The following is an 18,052-nucleotide window of genomic DNA, read 5'->3' on the forward strand; positions in this document are numbered from 1 at the left end:
TGTATGCAAGTCGATGAGGCTGGATGGGATCCACCCAAGGATACTGAGAGAACTGGTGGAGGAGCTGGCCAAGCCCCTATCCATCATTTATCAGCAGTCCTGGCTATCGGGGGAGGTCCCAGTCGACTGGCGGCTAGCAAAAGTGATGCCTGTCTACAAGAAGGGCTGGAGGGTAGACCCAGGGAACTACAGGTCTGTCAGTTTGACCTCAGTGCCAGGGAAGCTCATGGAGCAGATTATCTTGAATGTCATCACGCAGCACTTGCAGGACAACCAGGCAATCAGGCCCAGTCAGCATGGGTTTATGAAAGGCAGGTCCTGCTTGACAAACCTGATCTCCTTCTATGACAAAGGGACATGCTGGGTGGATGAGGGAAAGGCTGTGTATGTGGTCTACCTTGACTTCAGTAAGGCCTTTGACACTGTTCCCCACAACATTCTCCTCAATAAACTGGCTGCTCTTGGCTTGGACTGACATATGCTTCATTGGGTTAAAAACTGCCTGTTTAGCCAAGCCCAAAGATTTGTGGTGAATGGAGTTAAATCCAGTTGGAGGCTGGTCACTAGTGGCATCCCCCAGGGCTCAGTATCTTTAATATCTTTATTGATGATCTGGATGAGGGGATCAAGTGCACCCTCACTAAGTTAGCAGATGACACCAAGTTAGGTGCATGTGTCGATCTGCTTGAGGGTAGGAAGGCTCTGCAGGAGGATCTGGATAGCTGAGGGAGCTGAGATTGTTCACCCTGGAGAAGAGGAGGTTCAGGGGCAACATTATCGTACTCTATAGGTACATTAAAGGAGGCTGTAACGAGGTGGTGATTGGTCTATTCTCCCACGTGCCTGGCAACAGGACAAGGGGGAATAGACTAAAGTTACACTAGGGGAGGTTTAGGTTGGATATTAGGAAGAACTTCTTCACTGGAGGGGTTGTTAGGCACTGGAATGGGCTGCCCAGGGAAGTACTGGAGTCACCATCCCTGGAGGTCTTTAAAAGACGTTTAGATGTAGCACTTAGTGATATGGTTTAGTTTATGAGCCTGAAATATGGGACCAAATTGAGGTCAAGGTATGGGACTCTGCTATGAAAAACGACAAGGTTGTGGTGGGATTGCTCGGCACCTGGCGAGCAATCTCTGAGGCCTTAAAGAGCCATGTGGGACCACAGTCAGAAATGTGTGGTTTGCCAGATAATGAGGGAGCTGCAGGCTCGTCCACCGATCCTTCTGCTACGCCATGGGCCCCTCTGCTGCTACAGCCATCAAAGGCTTTTGCTGTTCCACCCCCTGTTGACCTGGACGTGCCTTTTGACCCAGTCCCTATTGGCCTTGAAAAGGAGATGGAAATGTTTCCCTTCAATCCATGAAGAATAGGATACATAAGGCCTGAATGCCGAGTTGCTTAACAACTTAGAGCAAGACAATTGTTCCCATGACTAGCCCTGGAATTCTCCGGTGTTTGTAATCAAGAAAATGAATGGAAAATGGAGACTGTATATTATCTGAGAAAAATTAATGAAGTCATTTAAGATATGGGAGCACTTCAATCAGGATTACCAACTCCAACGATGCTCCCCCAGTAATGGACATTAATAGTAATATACTTAAAGGATTGTTTGTTAAATACTTGCCAGAATTTGGAAAACTTTGCCATGTTTATGTTTCAATTGATATGTTACAACTGATACTTTTTCTGATTGTACATATGTATATGCATGCTTGGGTTTAGTATATAAAAGCAGTGTTCTGTATACTTAGAAAGTTTGATGTTCATGGGTGTGTGTTGGTAGAGCATAGACTCCCCATGCTCCCAGCGCTGTTTACTTGCCTTTTATAAATATTACTAAATTCAGATTGAGTTGTATCTTCATTTATAACAGGTTGAATGAAGATTAGGTCTTTGGGTAAATACTGCTGTTACTATAGCAATATCTATGTTTTTTAAAGAACTACCTTAAATGCGTGTTTGAATGGTGAGGTGGGGGTGCTGTAGATATTTTCCTGCTCCTCTGCAGAGATTTGTTTGTTTTGTTGTAAGGGGCACACTATTACTTCTATGAGGTGTTAATACTGCTACTGTAAAACACTCTGGGGTAATTTATGTTAAACGTAAATTGTTTTCTGTGAGAACAGATTCTTTTGTCTGCCGAAGTACTGTCTTGTGTACAATAAAGGTATATGGTAAATTTAAACTTGCAAGTCTTGGTCTTTAAAACAAATAAAACCCCACATGGCTGTTGCAGGCAATTCCTATACTCAAGAAAATCATTATTTATAGGATTAAATTTACTAAAAAATATATATTTAAATTGCAGATCCTATGTAGAATATCTTGCTTTGAGGCTTTTCTTTCTTTTTCTTCTTTCTTTGTCACCTTACTTAGTATGAGTCTGGTGTGCTTCCTAGGACTGCATAGGAGTTTCACCTAAAGGAAATGCCTGCTTGTCTGAATGGCCCAGAGCATTTAGTAACACCTGCTTTCTTCTTGTTGCATAGTACAGTTTCTGTGGCTCTTGCAGGAAGTAGAAAAATACTCCGTGGAGTTTTCTGTGGGTAAAACTGCATGGATTTGCCTGTGTTGCATTATGTGCTTCCCAGTGCTGGCAGATAAAATGTCTCTCCCGGCTCCCATCCCACTAGGTTTCTGGAGTGGCCAGTGGTGCTCTCGGGAGAAGGCAGCAGTCATGATGGGCAGATTTGATCACCAGCCTCTTGAGGCAGAAGACTCCCACATATGAAGTATTACTCATCTCATCTGCATGTGATGTGGCCTTTGTGTTGTTTTCTAACACCACACACACAGCCCTCTGATGTTATCGTTTCTCACACTGTAAAGCCTGCTTCTGTAGCAAGCTCTGCTGCTTATTCTGCTACATAGCCTTGTTTATTCTGCTGCACATTCCTTGGGAAGGGTCAAGGAGAACTCCCTTCATTTTCTGATGCAAAGAGAAGTAAATAATATTAACTCAGCAACAACACTGGTTCTAGCACAAATGTTAGTAGGTCTGTGTTGTTTGAAATCCCACCAGGAAAAGGGAATGATGACTCACGGTGAATACTCTGAGTTTATCAGAGATGTATGAGTTACTGTCCCACTGTACACTAGCCAGGCTATGAATCAGATTTTGTAAGGTTGAACTGGATTACACTGTGAAAGGAGCACTGGAAGAAGAACTGTTTAATGTAGTAGGGGCCTTTCTGTTCTTAAAGAAAATGGTACAAGTTGATACAGGCTTAAATATGGATTCATATCAAAGGTAGACTCACAGATGCCATTAGAAATGCAGAGAAGGTATCATGTTTGTGATGGAAAAGTGTGTAAATGTTAATATTTTCATTAATTTTTCTTTGCTCTGTTTACACTGAACAATATTTCAGTCTTAAGAATGCTAGTCTGTATTTATTGTTCGGGTACAACCAAATGGGATACATGAAGGCCATTAACCTCAAATGACTTTCTACTGCAAGTCAGGAGCTGACAGGACAAACATGAAATTTCCTAGTGAGAGAGACAGGCAAGAGGCACAGCATGACAAATTGCAGGGAGGAGTGTAGATAAATGCTACCACTGTAAAGTATTTGTTTTAATATTTACTTTCTTTTAGTGGTCATGAATACACAATGAAATACTTGAAGAAGGAGGAAGTTGGTCAACGTGGTCAGAAATTCAGTTTTTATCCCTTTAAAATTAGATGTACCCAGGAATTAACTCTATTAAACTTTTTTTTTTTTCCCACTCAATTGCAACAAGGAGAAAAAAGTCAGGATTAGATATTTGACAAAATGCACTATCCTGATCTGTGAAATGGTAAATAGAGGCAGTGACTGATGTAGAAATAATGTATTTGAGAGGCTTTTAGACACTTGGTCTGCTTAATATGTAGGTTAACCCTTAATGGATGGTAGAGAAGGGATAGCTGCTAGACTGTGGAGTTTAGCAGGACAAATCAATAACTGCTTCCCAAAAGTAGTTTCTGCTGTTGATAGAGTGCAATTCCGTAGACTTCTTGATATTTATGGATATGTTTTGCATTTCTAAAATTCTGCCATAATTACCTAAGATATGCAAGAAATATTGGCATTCTAGTTATAGAATGTCAATACCACGTAGGCAGTGAGAAATACACTTTTAGGGAGAGCAAAATGACATTTATTGAGAGGAAATGAGATAGATGGGAATGTAGTAAATGTTTGTATAAACATGAATCACTATATAAGATGTTGGAACTATAAAAAAGAGTAGGAATTTGAGAAAGGTGGTAAAACTAATACAGTTTTGCTAGGTTGTTGACATTTTTCATGGGGTAGTACAATGTAGTGTTACATGTTTGTAATCTAACAGAAAGATATCACAAAATAATAAAATATTAATCAAAGCGTAAAGATTGGTAGTCAGATTGGGGAGAATATTATATACAAAGAAGAAATTATGAAATAAATAGATGAAAACTGGCTGGATGAGTAAGCTCAGATAGTAGTGGTCAGTGCCTAACTGGTTACAAGCATTACTTTTTGGGGACTGATAGTGGGATTAATTTGGTTTAATGACTCCATTAATGTTCTGGGCTTTGAGATGCAGTCCACTTTCTTCAGGTCCACAGATGACACAGAGTTGGTTGGAAGGGTTGACATACTGGTAGATGGGGCTACTCCAGCCTTCCAAGGTCAATCTCGAGAGAAATGGGTTGCTGGGAACTTCCTGAAAAAGCAATACCAATCTTGCATTTTGCAGTAGAATGGGCTTGGGCCTGACTGTCCAGCGATCAGCTCTGCTGAAGGGAACCGTTTGATTCCTGATGGACAGTGAATTTAAAGCAGTGAGTCCTTGTAGCAGTGGTCAGTGGGTTGAGGCAAGTGATCATTCTGCTTTTTTTAGTACTTTTGAGTCTGTATCTGGAGTACTGTGTACAGCATTAGGTGTCCCAGTGCAAGTAAGGCATTGCCAAACTGGAGCATAAGCCTCACCACTATAACCACAGAGATGGTTAGGAACTGGAGCATATGACATGCACCAAAAGGCTGAGGGAGCTGTGTTTCTTCAATGTTATGAAGACTAAGGGAGAATCTACTGGCAGTCTAAAACTGCCTAATGGGTAATTAAGAGAAGATAAAGCCAAAGGGTAATAGACAACCAAACATAGTACTGCTTCTCTGAATACTCTAGAAATCTAGAGTATTCAGAGTATCCAGTATACCAGGATTTTTCTAATCCAGAGAAGGTATCTCTGTATATACTAACTCAGGACACATTTTTCTTCTATTACTTTTTCCAGTTGCTCTTTGGATCTGTGTTAACTTTTAACATTCACACTGCCCAGTGGTAAACATTGGTATGGATATAATATAAACCCAGGATTTAACCTGAAGGTCCTGAACCTGCAGAAGAAGTGCTTGTCCCAAATACTAATGAATCATTTCACCTCAGAACACCCCACCTGTCTGCAAAGCAGTCTCTTAACTGAGCTAGAAGGGCAGAATAGAAAGAAAAGTGAGAAAAAAGTGTTGAAACAGATTTATTTCCATGTGTTCCATGTGGCATTATTAGAACAGGAGGACAAAGCAGTCTGTACTCACGGCACTGCTTGTTGGAAAAGATAATTTCAACTTTCACACAGAGATATCCGATGTCATCAGAGCTCCCCAGAATACCTGCTCTGAAATTTCAGACCTGCTTCTCCCTCTCTGCTCCCCTTGCACCCAGATTTCAAAGTCTTAACAGCTAGATGAAGTACACAGTCTGTGCTCCTGTGATATCCAATGTTACAAAAGAAAATGGGGTTAAATACAGTCTCTTGACAATTTACAGGTTTACAGGGTGAGAAGAATTTTTTAAAATACCAGTGTATTTATTTCATTTAACTACACTCTGATATGTCAAGTCATTTCCCATTGATGATAGACACTGACTGACAGCAACAGAAAAGGAAATCTTCCTTAAGAGCCCCTAGTACCGCATCTATAGAATAATAGAGGACAAATCCTTCATGTCCTGAAGTAAGAAAATTATTAACAGATTAGGATAGAGCCTGATACATGAAACAAGGTATCAGTCCATGGCAAGTGAGCTACATCTGAACTTGGTGCTGATTGACTCTGTTCTCTATGTAGCAAGTTCATTGTCTGATACGTGTTTTTAAGACAAGGCTAAGTGTCAAGCATGTTGGCATTTTTCTGGTTCTATCAGCAGTGGAATTTGTTCAACTGTGACTAGTATTCAGTTTTCTCAGCTTGTTATTCACCACATTTATTTTATGGTATTTAATAAGAGATACAAAGATGTTAAAGCAACTCTTTTCTCACTATCAGAACTGTTTGCAAATGTAAAACAAAACAAAACAAAAACAAAAAACAAAGACATTATCACCACAGTTGTGGATTTCTTTCTTTTTAGAAAGAAATTGTCATCAGAATCCATGATACTTTTTTGTATAGGTAACCAATTATTTTTCACAATGCTATCCCAGACTGTAGAAGGATAACTTTATTCGTTAAAGGTGAAATATACATCTTTCTTTCAGTGAGAATTTGTTCAGCATCAGTCTAGGCAGGTGTGTATGTTGCTAGGGTAATACAGGATCCATTTAGACTCTACACGCTTGTTGCAAAGCCTTGTTCAAAATAATAATAGTAATGAAGTACTGAAATAGGTTTTTATTTGTGTACCTCACTTAGCCTTACCTATATATAAAAATAAGTTATCCTAAACTCCTAATACATCATTATCTGATCAGACTGCTGATGGTAGTTGCATGCTACTCGGTTCACTTTACATGTGTCTAATTCTGATGCAATTTTCTTGATGGTTTTCATACTGACGGTGGCCACATGGTGAGTGCTTCGGATGTAGCGGCTTTCATAGCAGGCTTGCTGTCAGTCAATATTAAAAATTGTTATTGATTTTAGGCAGAACATTACTACATCAGTTCTGGATGCTTTTTAAAAATCTTATCCGTTCGGCCCAATTCCTTCATCTCCCTATGTGCATGGATGCTGCTTTTACTTTTTCTAGTGTGCACATCACCCCTGCTATATCCATTCCTGCTTTATAACCATTTAAATAAGAGAAAAGTCAACACTGTTCCTTTTCAGTTTGAATGCACAGTAGTCACTGAATCTTTAACATTGATTTTTGAAGGCAACTCTGTCATTGTAGGCCTTTTGAATTAAGTGGCAAAGGCAAGGTTTGGACAACAATTTAAAACAATTTAATGGGACAATATCATCAGTTAATACATAGGCAGCACCATTTCTATTACTCTAGCCTTATAAGTGGTTCTAATCAGTGCTTAGAAATAGTAAGTTACAGAATCACAGAATCACAGAATTTCTAGGTTGGAAGAGACCTCAAGATCATCGAGTCCAACCTTTGACCTAACACTAACAGTCCCCACTAAACCATATCCCTAAACTCTACATCTAAACATCTTTTAAAGACATCCAGGGATGGTGACTCCACCACTTCCCTGGGCAGCCTGTTCCAATGTCTAACAACCCTTTTGGTAAAGAAGTTCTTCTTAACATCCAACCTAAAACTCCCCTGGCGCAACTTAAGCCCATTCCCCCTCGTCCTATTCTCCCAGGCACGTGGGAGAATAGACCAACCCCCACCTCTCTACAGCCTCCTTTAAGGTATCTGTAAAGAGCAATAAGGTCACCCCTGAGCCTCCTTTTCTTCAGGCTAAACAAGGCCAGATCCCTCAGCCTCTCCTCGTAGGACTTGTTCTCCAGGCCCCTCACCAGCTTCATCACCCTTCTCTGGACCCACTCAAGCACCTCGATGTCCTTCTTGTAGCGAGGGGCCCAGAACTGAACACAGTACTCGAGGTGCAACCTCACCAGAGCCGAGTATAGGGGAACAATCACCTCCCTAGCCCTGCTGGTCACACTGCTTCTTATACAAGCCAGGATGCTGTTGGCCTTCTTGGCCACCTGAGCACACTGCTGGCTCATATTCAGCCAACTATCCACCATCACTCCCAGGTCCTTCTCTGCCAGGCAGCTCTCCAACCACTCATCTCCCAGCCTGTAGCTCTGCTTGGGGTTATTGCGCCCCAAGTGCAGGACCCAGCACTTGGCCTTGTTGAACTTCATGCAGTTGACCTCAGCCCATCGGTGCAGCCTATCCAGATCCTCCTGCAGAGCCTTCCTACCCTCGAGCAGATCGACACACGTGCATAGCTTGGTGTCATCTGCAAACTTACTGAGGGTGCACTCAATGCCCTCGTCCAGATCATCAATGAAGATATTAAAGAGGACCAGCCCCAGCACCGAGCCCTGGGGAATGCCACTAGTGACTGGCCTCCAACTGGACTTGACTCCATTTACCACGACTCTTTGGGCTTGGCTATCCAGCCAATTTCTAACCCAACGAAGCGTGCGCCAGTCCAAGTCAAGAGCAGCCAGTTTCTTGAGGAGAATGCTGTGGGAGACGGTGTCAAAAGCCTTGCTGAAGTCAAGGTAGACCACATCCACAGCCTTTCCCTCATCCACTAAGTGCGTCACTTTGTCATAGAAGGAGATCAGGTTCGTCAAGCAGGACCTGCCTTTCATAAACCCATGCTGACTGGGCCTGATCGCCTGCTTGCCCTGCAAGTGCTGCGTGATGACTCTCAAGAGGATCTGCTCCATGAGCTTCCCTGGCACTGAGGTCAAACTGATCGGCCTGTAGTTTCCCAGGTCTGCCCTCCGGCCCTTCTTGTAGATGGGCATCACTTTTGCTAGCCGCCAGTTAGCTACTACTAACTCTGAAAAACAGAAGAAAATTGATATATTTATAGTTACACTGTTGTTCTAGGCTTTTGCTAACATGTTTTTCATGAATGCTGTTTTCTTTTAATGCAGATACTAGTTGTAAATGCCAGAAACTATCCACTCACACAACTGTTCATTCTGACTTTTTCATTACTCATATCATGTAATATATTGCTTAATTTGGAAAATATCAAAAGCACTATAAAATGGGAGATAGCAAATTAATAAATACCACACATAAAATCGTTTTTTTTTCTTTTTTTTTTTTTCTCTTTTTTTTTCTCTCTCTCTTTTTTTTTTTTATTTTTTTAATAAATGAGCTCTTTTGCTGAAATACAGACCTTCTAGAGGTCTGCAATAGAGGTCTGCAAACCTTGTCACAGGCAGTTGGCAGTTGGCTCAGTATTGGTCCTGGTTTAGTTGTTTGGTTTTTTTGTTTGTTTGTTTTTTTAAACTCTGGAAAGAAATATGCTATTAGCTTCCTTGACTGAGCTATTATGCATAATATGACTCCATGAATTAGAACTCAGAAAACTTAGCACGTTTGTTTTCAAAACTATTGAACAGAGTTTTTTTTTTTTTTATTACTGTACACCAAGTCTTTTGACTTTCATAGCATGGTTTTTGATTTGCGAAGTGCTCTGAAAGCGAATTGTCAGATGTCACAAGGGAGTGACAGCTGGAGTAGGTAGAGAAGCAGTCTGGTGTTGAAGAGTGCTACTGGAGCTGTGTGAACCAAAATTGTTTGCTCTGACTCACAGCAGAGTTTACATGGACCAGTCACATGTGACTCCAGAGAATATAGGAGCTTTAGCTTCCCAATTCTGGATTTAGAATATGCATTTCTGACATTTGTTTTACACCTGCAGAAGTTATTTAAATAGTATCACGTGAGAATATTGAAAGAGGAAAAAGGCAAAGAGATTTATATCTGTTCTTTTGTTTTTTGTTCCAGTGAAATGAAGCAGAAGTTGGATGAAGAGGGTAACAAATGCAACATCCTTTCCAAGCAGCAGAAGTTCAATGAGCACTGCTGTATTCGCTGCTGTTCCCCTTTCACCTTTCTTATCAACAGCAAGCGACAGTGCCGAGATTGCAAGTACAACATCTGCAAGAGCTGCAGCTCTTACCAGAAGAAGGAGAAGGCTTGGATTTGCAGTGTCTGCCAGCAAACAAGGTAGGGACCTATTGTTCAACAGCCTGTATAAAGCAGCTCTGGCCTGACCTACGCTTTTTGTCAGTAGGGGACACAAAGTACCTGTTTATGATGAGGTTGATTTGTCCCTGAGACGTGATGTACCTGTTTTTCTAGGGGTTAATTTGTTCTAAGAATGTTTGGTTACCTGTTGCATTTCCCAGGTTTGTTTAGTTGATCTGATGAATCAACAAACACTAATTGGACTTAGCTTGTACATGTCTGTGATCTTGAATGTGAATGTCTAGGTAACTAACCTAACCTGCGTGTAGTTAGTAATTTTCCAGCAAATCCCGTTGATAGGTGGGGCATGGAAAGAAGAATATTGGTGACTAGATCATCCATCTGTGAATGTGTTTTGGAGTGCTTTTCCAAATGCTGGAATGCTTTGGGCTTACTTTTGCAAATAACTGTACAAAACAGTAGTGCAACCTGTTATAATTCTTAACATTTGTTAAGAATATGCTGTCAGGCCTCTGTTTACAGATGGTATCAGTGGTTTACTTGTTTCACTCTTTTGAGGATAATATAGCCAACACTTTTAAAGACAGCACCAGAAAACCAAAGCTAATCCAAGCAAACATAACAGTGGGAAAGGGAACACTCCTTGGAGGATGACTCTGATAATCTTTCTTGTCTGCATTGTAGGCCAGGTACCAAAAGCAGCCTCAGCTGCAGTATCATAGTATCATCTCTGACTTCTTTACTTGGATGAGAAGCATAGATGAATTTGATCAATTCCTCATAGTTTAATTTTGAACATTGGTAAGTAAAACAGCTGAGCAAATATGACTGAGATGGCTGGAGCATCAAGACAAGAGCTGTGTCCTTTTCCAATGTTGTACAATATTTCTGTGCTTACCAGCCACTCCTTCTGCTTGCTTCTGATCAACACCCACTTGAATCTTAAGTTTTCATATCATATCTGTGAATGAAGTGTGTGCCCTTTTGCATAGGGCTTAAGATCATAGGGATCCTGGGTGAATGACTCTGTTTCCAGATGCCAGCCTTTGAGCTGAAAGGAGAATGTATTCCCCAGGAGCATCTGATCCTCCTCTGACATTTCCGTAGGGAAACCTACACCAACCAACCCCTGCCGAGGCAAGAGAAGAATGGCAGGAGTCTCTTTTCCAGCAGCACAGAGCGCTGCAGAGACAGTGTTCAATTCTGCTTTATTTATTTAACCATTTCATGACACCTCTTTCCTCCACTTCTCTCAATTGTAACGTGTTTACAAACATTTTCCTCATTTATGAAACATGGGACTCAGTTTGAGTTATTTTTCAGTAAATAAATTAACTAACACTGATGCTAATAATTTTATGCCCTGGTTTACTGGACCATGTGACTTACACGTCCCTGCAGGGGAAGCTGGGGCGAGGATTCCCTGGAAGCTGCTGAGGTGGTTTGGCTTGTTTTTTTGTGTGTGTTTGGTTTATTTGAGGGGGTATTGTTTTGAACTACCACTCAGTATTTCTCCCAGGGAAAAACTTGGGGGGAAATGCCAGAGTTTGTTGTCAGTTCCAGTCCCTTTCTCAGTGACATAGAAGGAGGGAGCATGGACTATGCCCTCCTATTCCTCCAGATGTCCTCTTTTTCTTATGTCTTTTATTTTTTCCTATAATAAGATAACACTAGTAGTAAACATAGCTCTTTGTTTAGCTGCTACTTCTCTGAATGTCTTACTACACTATTAGATACTGAGCTAGAAACATCTCAGAGGACTGCACTTTCAGGTTGTTCACTCTCCCCCCTCCCCCCCCCCTATATTTCTTTAATTATGTAAGAATTAATCTTGTAATTCTCTGCTAGGTAGAAAGGGCTTAGTTGAACTGGGAAAGTATGAACACTTTCAGTTCAGATTTTCCTTAATGACCTGCTTGTGCTCTTCTCTTCCACTCTAGAGCAATGCTGGAATACCCTGAGTTTCACTTCTAGCTTTTATTTGGAATATGTCATACCATTCTTATGTTGGAAGCAGTTTCTTACTGTACAAAAGGCTATAAAGCATTCCTAGAAGTAATTGGTTTTTTAAAGACGGTTAACCTCATATATTAGAGCTTGAAACTCTAATTAGGTGAATTGAAAGCTGCTTTGTGTCTATATATACATGCAAAAAAAATCTTTAAAATTCCTTTATGATTTGGGAACCAGGACCAAAGACTTGGAGATGTTTTTTGTTTGTTTTGTTTTATTTTGGAGAGTAATGCATTGCCTAAGAGTCACTTGGGTTTGAATTTAAAACACTTCTGAGAGCTGTGTCCTTACCTTTAGATCATCATTTTCTCTATAAGCTTCCTCTAAAAGAGTCGCATCAACTTCTGCAGGCTGTAGTTTCCTGGTAGATTTCTACATGGGGGTGGTCTTGACACTGAAGAAAATCTGGTATGTTTAGTTAATCTCTCAAGGCATGACCCTACTGGAGCTACATGTTCAGTGGAAATTGGTATTCATCTTCCAAAATGGAGATCTACATTAAACATTTAGCAGAGAGCAAATAATGCAGGTCAGGATTTGAAACATAAAACATTTGTAGAAAATGGGGCCAAAATGTTACAGTCTTCGCTTCTTCTAAAGGCAGTAAGCTCATCTGTAAGCCAATGGGGGGTGGAAAAAAAAAAAGTGTTTGTACTCTTTAAAGTGCATCTCTTCTTTTGATGCATCTTTTAGGTATTACAAAATTCGTCTCAGCATAGAATCTCAATACTTGGAAATGGCTTTCTAGCAATGTTGCTGTGAGGAACTGCAGAACCTTTCTTCATTTTCCCAGTTTTTCAGTTCTGCAACACTTTCTGCTAATACATTCTGGTTTAGATTTATCTCTGAAGGCCTTTATTAACATTCTAGTGTTTTGGTTTTTGTTTGTTTATTTGTTTTGCTCATGTGTATCTTTCTAATTTCTAAGTATGTTATGATAAAATTGTATACTATCGGTGTCAAGTTTTCAATTTGTGTGTAGTGCATTTCTGGTTCTTCAGAAGCTTTGTACAATGTATTCTAGTTAGACACACATACAATGATGTGTTTGGGCAGCAGTCTGTACATACGTGTATTATTAAGTGTTTGTGGCTAAGTAGATTCCAGACACAGTTGCTCTGCCCTCTGGATTAATACTTGGTGCCAGACAGTGGGGTTCTTTGCTGATTTATCAGTAATAGGACATTATTTCCATTTGTGTAGTTTCTATACTCATGGAGATTTATCCTGTTAACTGTGAACAGCTAACCAATTATGTGTGGGTGCACTTAGAGCATTATAAATGCTGTGGTTTGCACAAGTTTTCTTTTCCTGGTGATAAAATTGGAAATTCTCCAGATTAGTAGCCACTAGGTGTGACTGGCAATAATAAATGTGTCTTTTCCATAGCTAGTGTGCTTTGCTATTAGGAACAATATCTTAAAAGTTTCTTCTGTTACCAAAGAAGTTAACATGAAAATTTAATTTGTCATTTTTTAAAAGCTCAACGACACCGATAAGTAAATCCCTCATATGCTGTTATTCTTCAGACACACCTCTCACTTGAAATAGATACTGAAGCACATACCACTTATTATCTTTAATATGAATCTATGAGACTAAGAAATTATGCATTTTGTAAGGCAGGAATTTATCCTGCTTCTGTGACCTAGGTGTAAAAAAAGGTGGAAAATGCAATTGCCGTGTCTTTCTGCCAAAGACAAGGAGTGGTTACTAAACTTGTATGCAAAATTAAGTATATGGCTTTTTGTACTTTTTTTGTAGTAGCATATCTTTTCTGCAGTCAGGTGTTTCTAAGGTCTTTCTCCAGATACTGGGACAAGTGTATGGCTATTGGAGTTAATTATGTCTCTTGCATCTTCCACCCTATCTGCTTTCAAAATATGACCCTACAATTGTAGATGGTGAAATAAGTGGTTATGCCTGTCAAAAGTACCTGTATTGTAAACACGTTTCCTACTTTTTCCTGTTGCACATATCTGCATCTTGTGCTACAGCTATTCAGGCAAACATCATTTTAGCTTAGCAATTAGTAGGCAACCCTTGTGTTTATTTTGTATCCACAAATAAAATAATTTTAATGTAGGGGGAAAACAATCTGTGACACAAAGCTGTTTTTGAGTTTGCATCTGCCTTTATTTCAGGTCGTTGTATCTTTTTTTGCAGAAACTGCTTTAGAGATGAAGATTGGATATTGACAGAGTGCCTAAATAAAAGTTTTCTAAAAGCAAGATACTTTTAAATCTGCTGTTTGATCATAGCAAAAGAATGCTTCCTGTTCATTTCCATATTACTGTTGGATTTACAGTGTGCTTAAGAACTTCCTTGATGAAATACTTTCATCAGAAAACTGTGTTAGTGAAAAATGGAAGTTCTTCACAGATGGCACACTTGTTTTGTCTGGAAAATTATGAGGTCCAACATGGAAATTTTACAAACGAACAGTCCCCTGAAACATGGGAGCCGAGATTAAAAGCTTTCCTCAGAATCAGGTGGATCAGTTAGTTTCCCAGTATTTAATATTTTATTTTAAAATATCTCTTTTATTCTCCCCATAGTCCTCCAAAATATTTTAAACTGGTAACTTTCAGGGAATTAATGTGATATGGTTTTATGGTTTGACTTTTGTCTCTGTATTGTTGAATGCCAACAGCAAACTGCTGGCACATTTCTGGAGCTGTTTTTATTGTCCTGTTATCTAGGGGATATTTTGTGACCAAGAGATCTTGCTTATTTTGGGGAGGTAAATTTTGTAAGGTAATGAGATAGCCTTTGCTGCTCTGGTTGTAGTGGTGATTGCCCTTATCAATTTGATTTCAAATTTACTATGCAGCAAAGCTTGTTGGAATTTGGTGAGTGATGTCCTTTGGCAACAGCTACAAGCCAGATGTCCTCACTGATTCTTTTAGGTCTCATCCCTGCTTTTGCCCATTGATGTGCAGACTAACAGATACTTTTCCAGGCCTCAGCTTGAGAGACACTTCCTTCTCTTTTCATTAGGCTTCCAGGAGATAATTAGCAGTGAATGAAAGACTTAGTTCATTTAGTAAATATTCTGTTCCATCGTCTGCCATAGTGTGAGGTTATACAGGTTAACAGGATAATGAAGACAGCATAGTTCACGCTGCCTTCAATTTGCTGATGACAAATTTGCTTTGTATTTGGTGTTTTGTTGTTGTTGTTGTTGTTTTGTTTGTTTGTTTGTTTTTGTTTTTTTTCAGAGTGTCAATATTGTGGCGGGTAGAGTAGAAACTGGAGCATGGAAGCTTGAATGAATGCTTATGTGATAGAAGAAATCCTTGTAAAGAATGGTAGAAATTGCATCAGTAGTCGTAATTGCCCCACGGATGTGTTTGCAAGTGTTTCATAATCTAGGGGACTTCTTAGGTTCTCTGTATCTCAGATAGCTGCAGTTCTCAAAAGCACTTTCAATCTCAGGCATGATAAGAGTTAGAGGCAAAGATGTTTATGACATGGTTCCATCATCCTGCAAACTCACAGATATCCAGGTGTCTCTCTATGATGGCAGTGCATATATATCTGATCAAAAATGTTTTTGGAAATTGTCCAGAGGGGAAAAGAACTATAGAGTGTTGTACTGTGAAGAAGTGCCCACCATGAATGACATTTTGAATGCCTCTGTCTTCTGTGCTTTGGAAGTCTTGAGCTATTCATTTTTGGAGGGGAGTAATTCAGTTGCATTCTGTTTGTCTTAAACAGACAAACAAAAACAAACTAAAAAAAACAACAAATGTTGCAATTGTTTCCTTTAAGTCTTAAACTCCATGAACTTTGTCAAAATGCCTGTTTGTGTTTTGCCTCTAGGATCAGAGGGCTGTTGGAAGTAATGGAATTTGAGGTTAATAATTTAGAATTTGTTGGCATTACCTTTGCTCCATGAACTAGATTCTCAGAGTATAGAAACTAGACCTCTCACATGGAAAAGATACTTAACAAATGAGTTTGTTTCTCCTAAACATAGTGTGTGGCAATACATTTTCTTGTTTCTCATCAATAAAATTATTATTAGAGATTGAAAATTCTCAGGAAACACCAGGTTTCCAAACAGTCTTACGAAGAGTTTGAGTAGTGAAGGCTGTTTTTCAGACCTGCAAAAGCATAGATCTCTTGTGTCTGTCCTGTGTAGTGCATTTAAGTGCCATATTTTCCACTTTTGATGTTTTTTACTTGTTAACAAAAAGTGAAAAGTGAAAGGAGATTGATAGGATAAGTATGAGGAGGAGGTTGAGGGGAATAGTACAATTATAGTTTGAAAAATTAGTCATGTGATGTGTTGTCGTAATTCCCAACTTGCAATTAAACAGCACAAATCTCCATAAAAGATCAGTAACTCTGGAGAGCAATGTTCAGGATCCTGAACAACACTTCCAGTATATAATTTGCAAATTGTTTGACAGATACCTGCCTCACATGTGCTGTACACTAACATACTGCAATACTTACTATAAATACATACAGCAAAACCGGAAATTCAGTTGCATAGCTAGCTGGCTGTGATGATGCAATATGCCAGCTTCATGAATAGCTTAAAATAAAAATAAAAATAAAAATTGGCGGATGGGGTGTAGCTAGCAGCTATCCAATCAGTATTTCCAATGCTTTCGTGTGTTCTCTGCCTCTTGCCCATCCCTGGTCACCTCTGAGGAGAACTGGGTGCTGCCTTCTCCAAGCCCTCTTCTAAGGTTGTTGTGGGCAGCAGTTTGACACCCCAAGCCTTTGATAGCCCAAGAGGCCACACAAACACCTCTCCCTCAGCCTCTCTGAGGCATGATGCTGACTTGTGCTCAATTTGTTGTCCACCAGCATCCATCCAGCCCTTCAGTGCCCAACTTGTGCTGTTGCCTGGGTTGTTCCTCCTGAGATGCAAACCCTTGCTCCTGCTCTTCTTGAACAATATGATCTTCCAGTCAGTGCATTTCTCCAGCATGTCCAGGTCCCTCTGAATAGCAAGCCCTGCCATCCCACGTATTTACTGCTTTCCCCAGTTGGTTTTGCCTGCAAACTGGCAGAGTGCACATCATCCCATCATTCAAATAAATAAAGACATTTAACATGGTTGGCCTAAATATGAGTCCATGGTAACTGGCTGCCATTTGGACCTTGTACTGCTGCTCACAATTCTTTGAACCCAGGGTTCTACTTGTGAAGTCAACTCACCAGTTTAGATACAGGGAGACTATGGGACGTGACTGGAGCCATATTCTTGGTCTGTCTGAGCTGGTAGCCTATGTCCTGTAGAAGACTGAAAGATGACCACAAACTCTGTGGTATTTAGTTAACTGTAAATGTCTGAAAGCTGGATACTCAAAAGTTATTTCATGGTTTTTCTTTGCAAATAAGGATCTTAGGAAAAATGCAGAGATAAACCTGAAGCCATGCACTTTGCTGAGCTCACTGTAGTCATAGTATCACTTTTGTGATACTTGCTGTTAGTGATAGCTCACTTTTGATAGTGGAATTAATGGATACCAAGTGAACTTCTCAAGTGATCAGCCTGGACTAAGCTACAGTAGTAGGATTTCAGGATAGAAATCCTCTTTTATCTGAGGTAGCAAGGACTCCAGCCCTCCAGGCTCTTTGGGGGCTTTATTTAAATCTGCTGACTTCTAAAAGGGATACAGAGCATTATGTTAAATGAGCATATATGTAAATGTTAAATGAGCATATATGTAAACTTTTCAAGGCTTGTTCCAGGTTTGGCAGTGTTTGACATTTCAATTGCTCAGATGCACTTGATGATGCTAAGGAGTCAAATGATGTAATTACCACTTTGAAATTCTGCAAGCCCGGACTTAGCTCCCAGTTTTCCTTCAGACCATCTCTGTCTAAAGGCAGCTGCGTTAAACTTTGTATGCCCTAATTCTTTATTGGGGAAATATAATAGATAATGGTGGCAAATTTATGTTTTAGTATAGAGATTCTCAGGGAAGAACCGCCTCTGAATCCTGCCCAAATCTTGGGTACAGATGATGACTGCTACTAGAATCCAAGCAGAAATCAGCACCATTTCTGAACTCTAGCTTCTTACAACTGGGTGCCTTTCAATACGTAGTTTAGCCTTTGCAAAACCTTAGTTAATTCTTGTCACACAAAGATTATGCTTTTTTCA

The 18,052-nt window shown here is 40.0% G+C and overlaps 1 protein-coding gene across 8 annotated transcripts in view; it reads left to right on the top strand.

The window, feature by feature from the left end:
* The window catches only part of MYRIP (myosin VIIA and Rab interacting protein), a 219,818-nt gene that overhangs the window by 89,583 nt on the left and 112,183 nt on the right, over positions 1 to 18,052 (top strand). For all 8 annotated transcript variants that reach the window (XM_068670553.1, XM_068670552.1, XM_068670557.1 and 5 more), the window contains exon 3: positions 9,706 to 9,927. In XM_068670553.1, coding sequence (XP_068526654.1) covers positions 9,706 to 9,927 — 222 coding nt within the window. The remainder of the gene's footprint in view (positions 1 to 9,705; positions 9,928 to 18,052) is intronic.

This window comes from Anas acuta, chromosome 2 (genome assembly GCF_963932015.1).
Source record: "Anas acuta chromosome 2, bAnaAcu1.1, whole genome shotgun sequence".
Classification (NCBI taxonomy): Eukaryota; Metazoa; Chordata; class Aves; order Anseriformes; family Anatidae; genus Anas; species Anas acuta.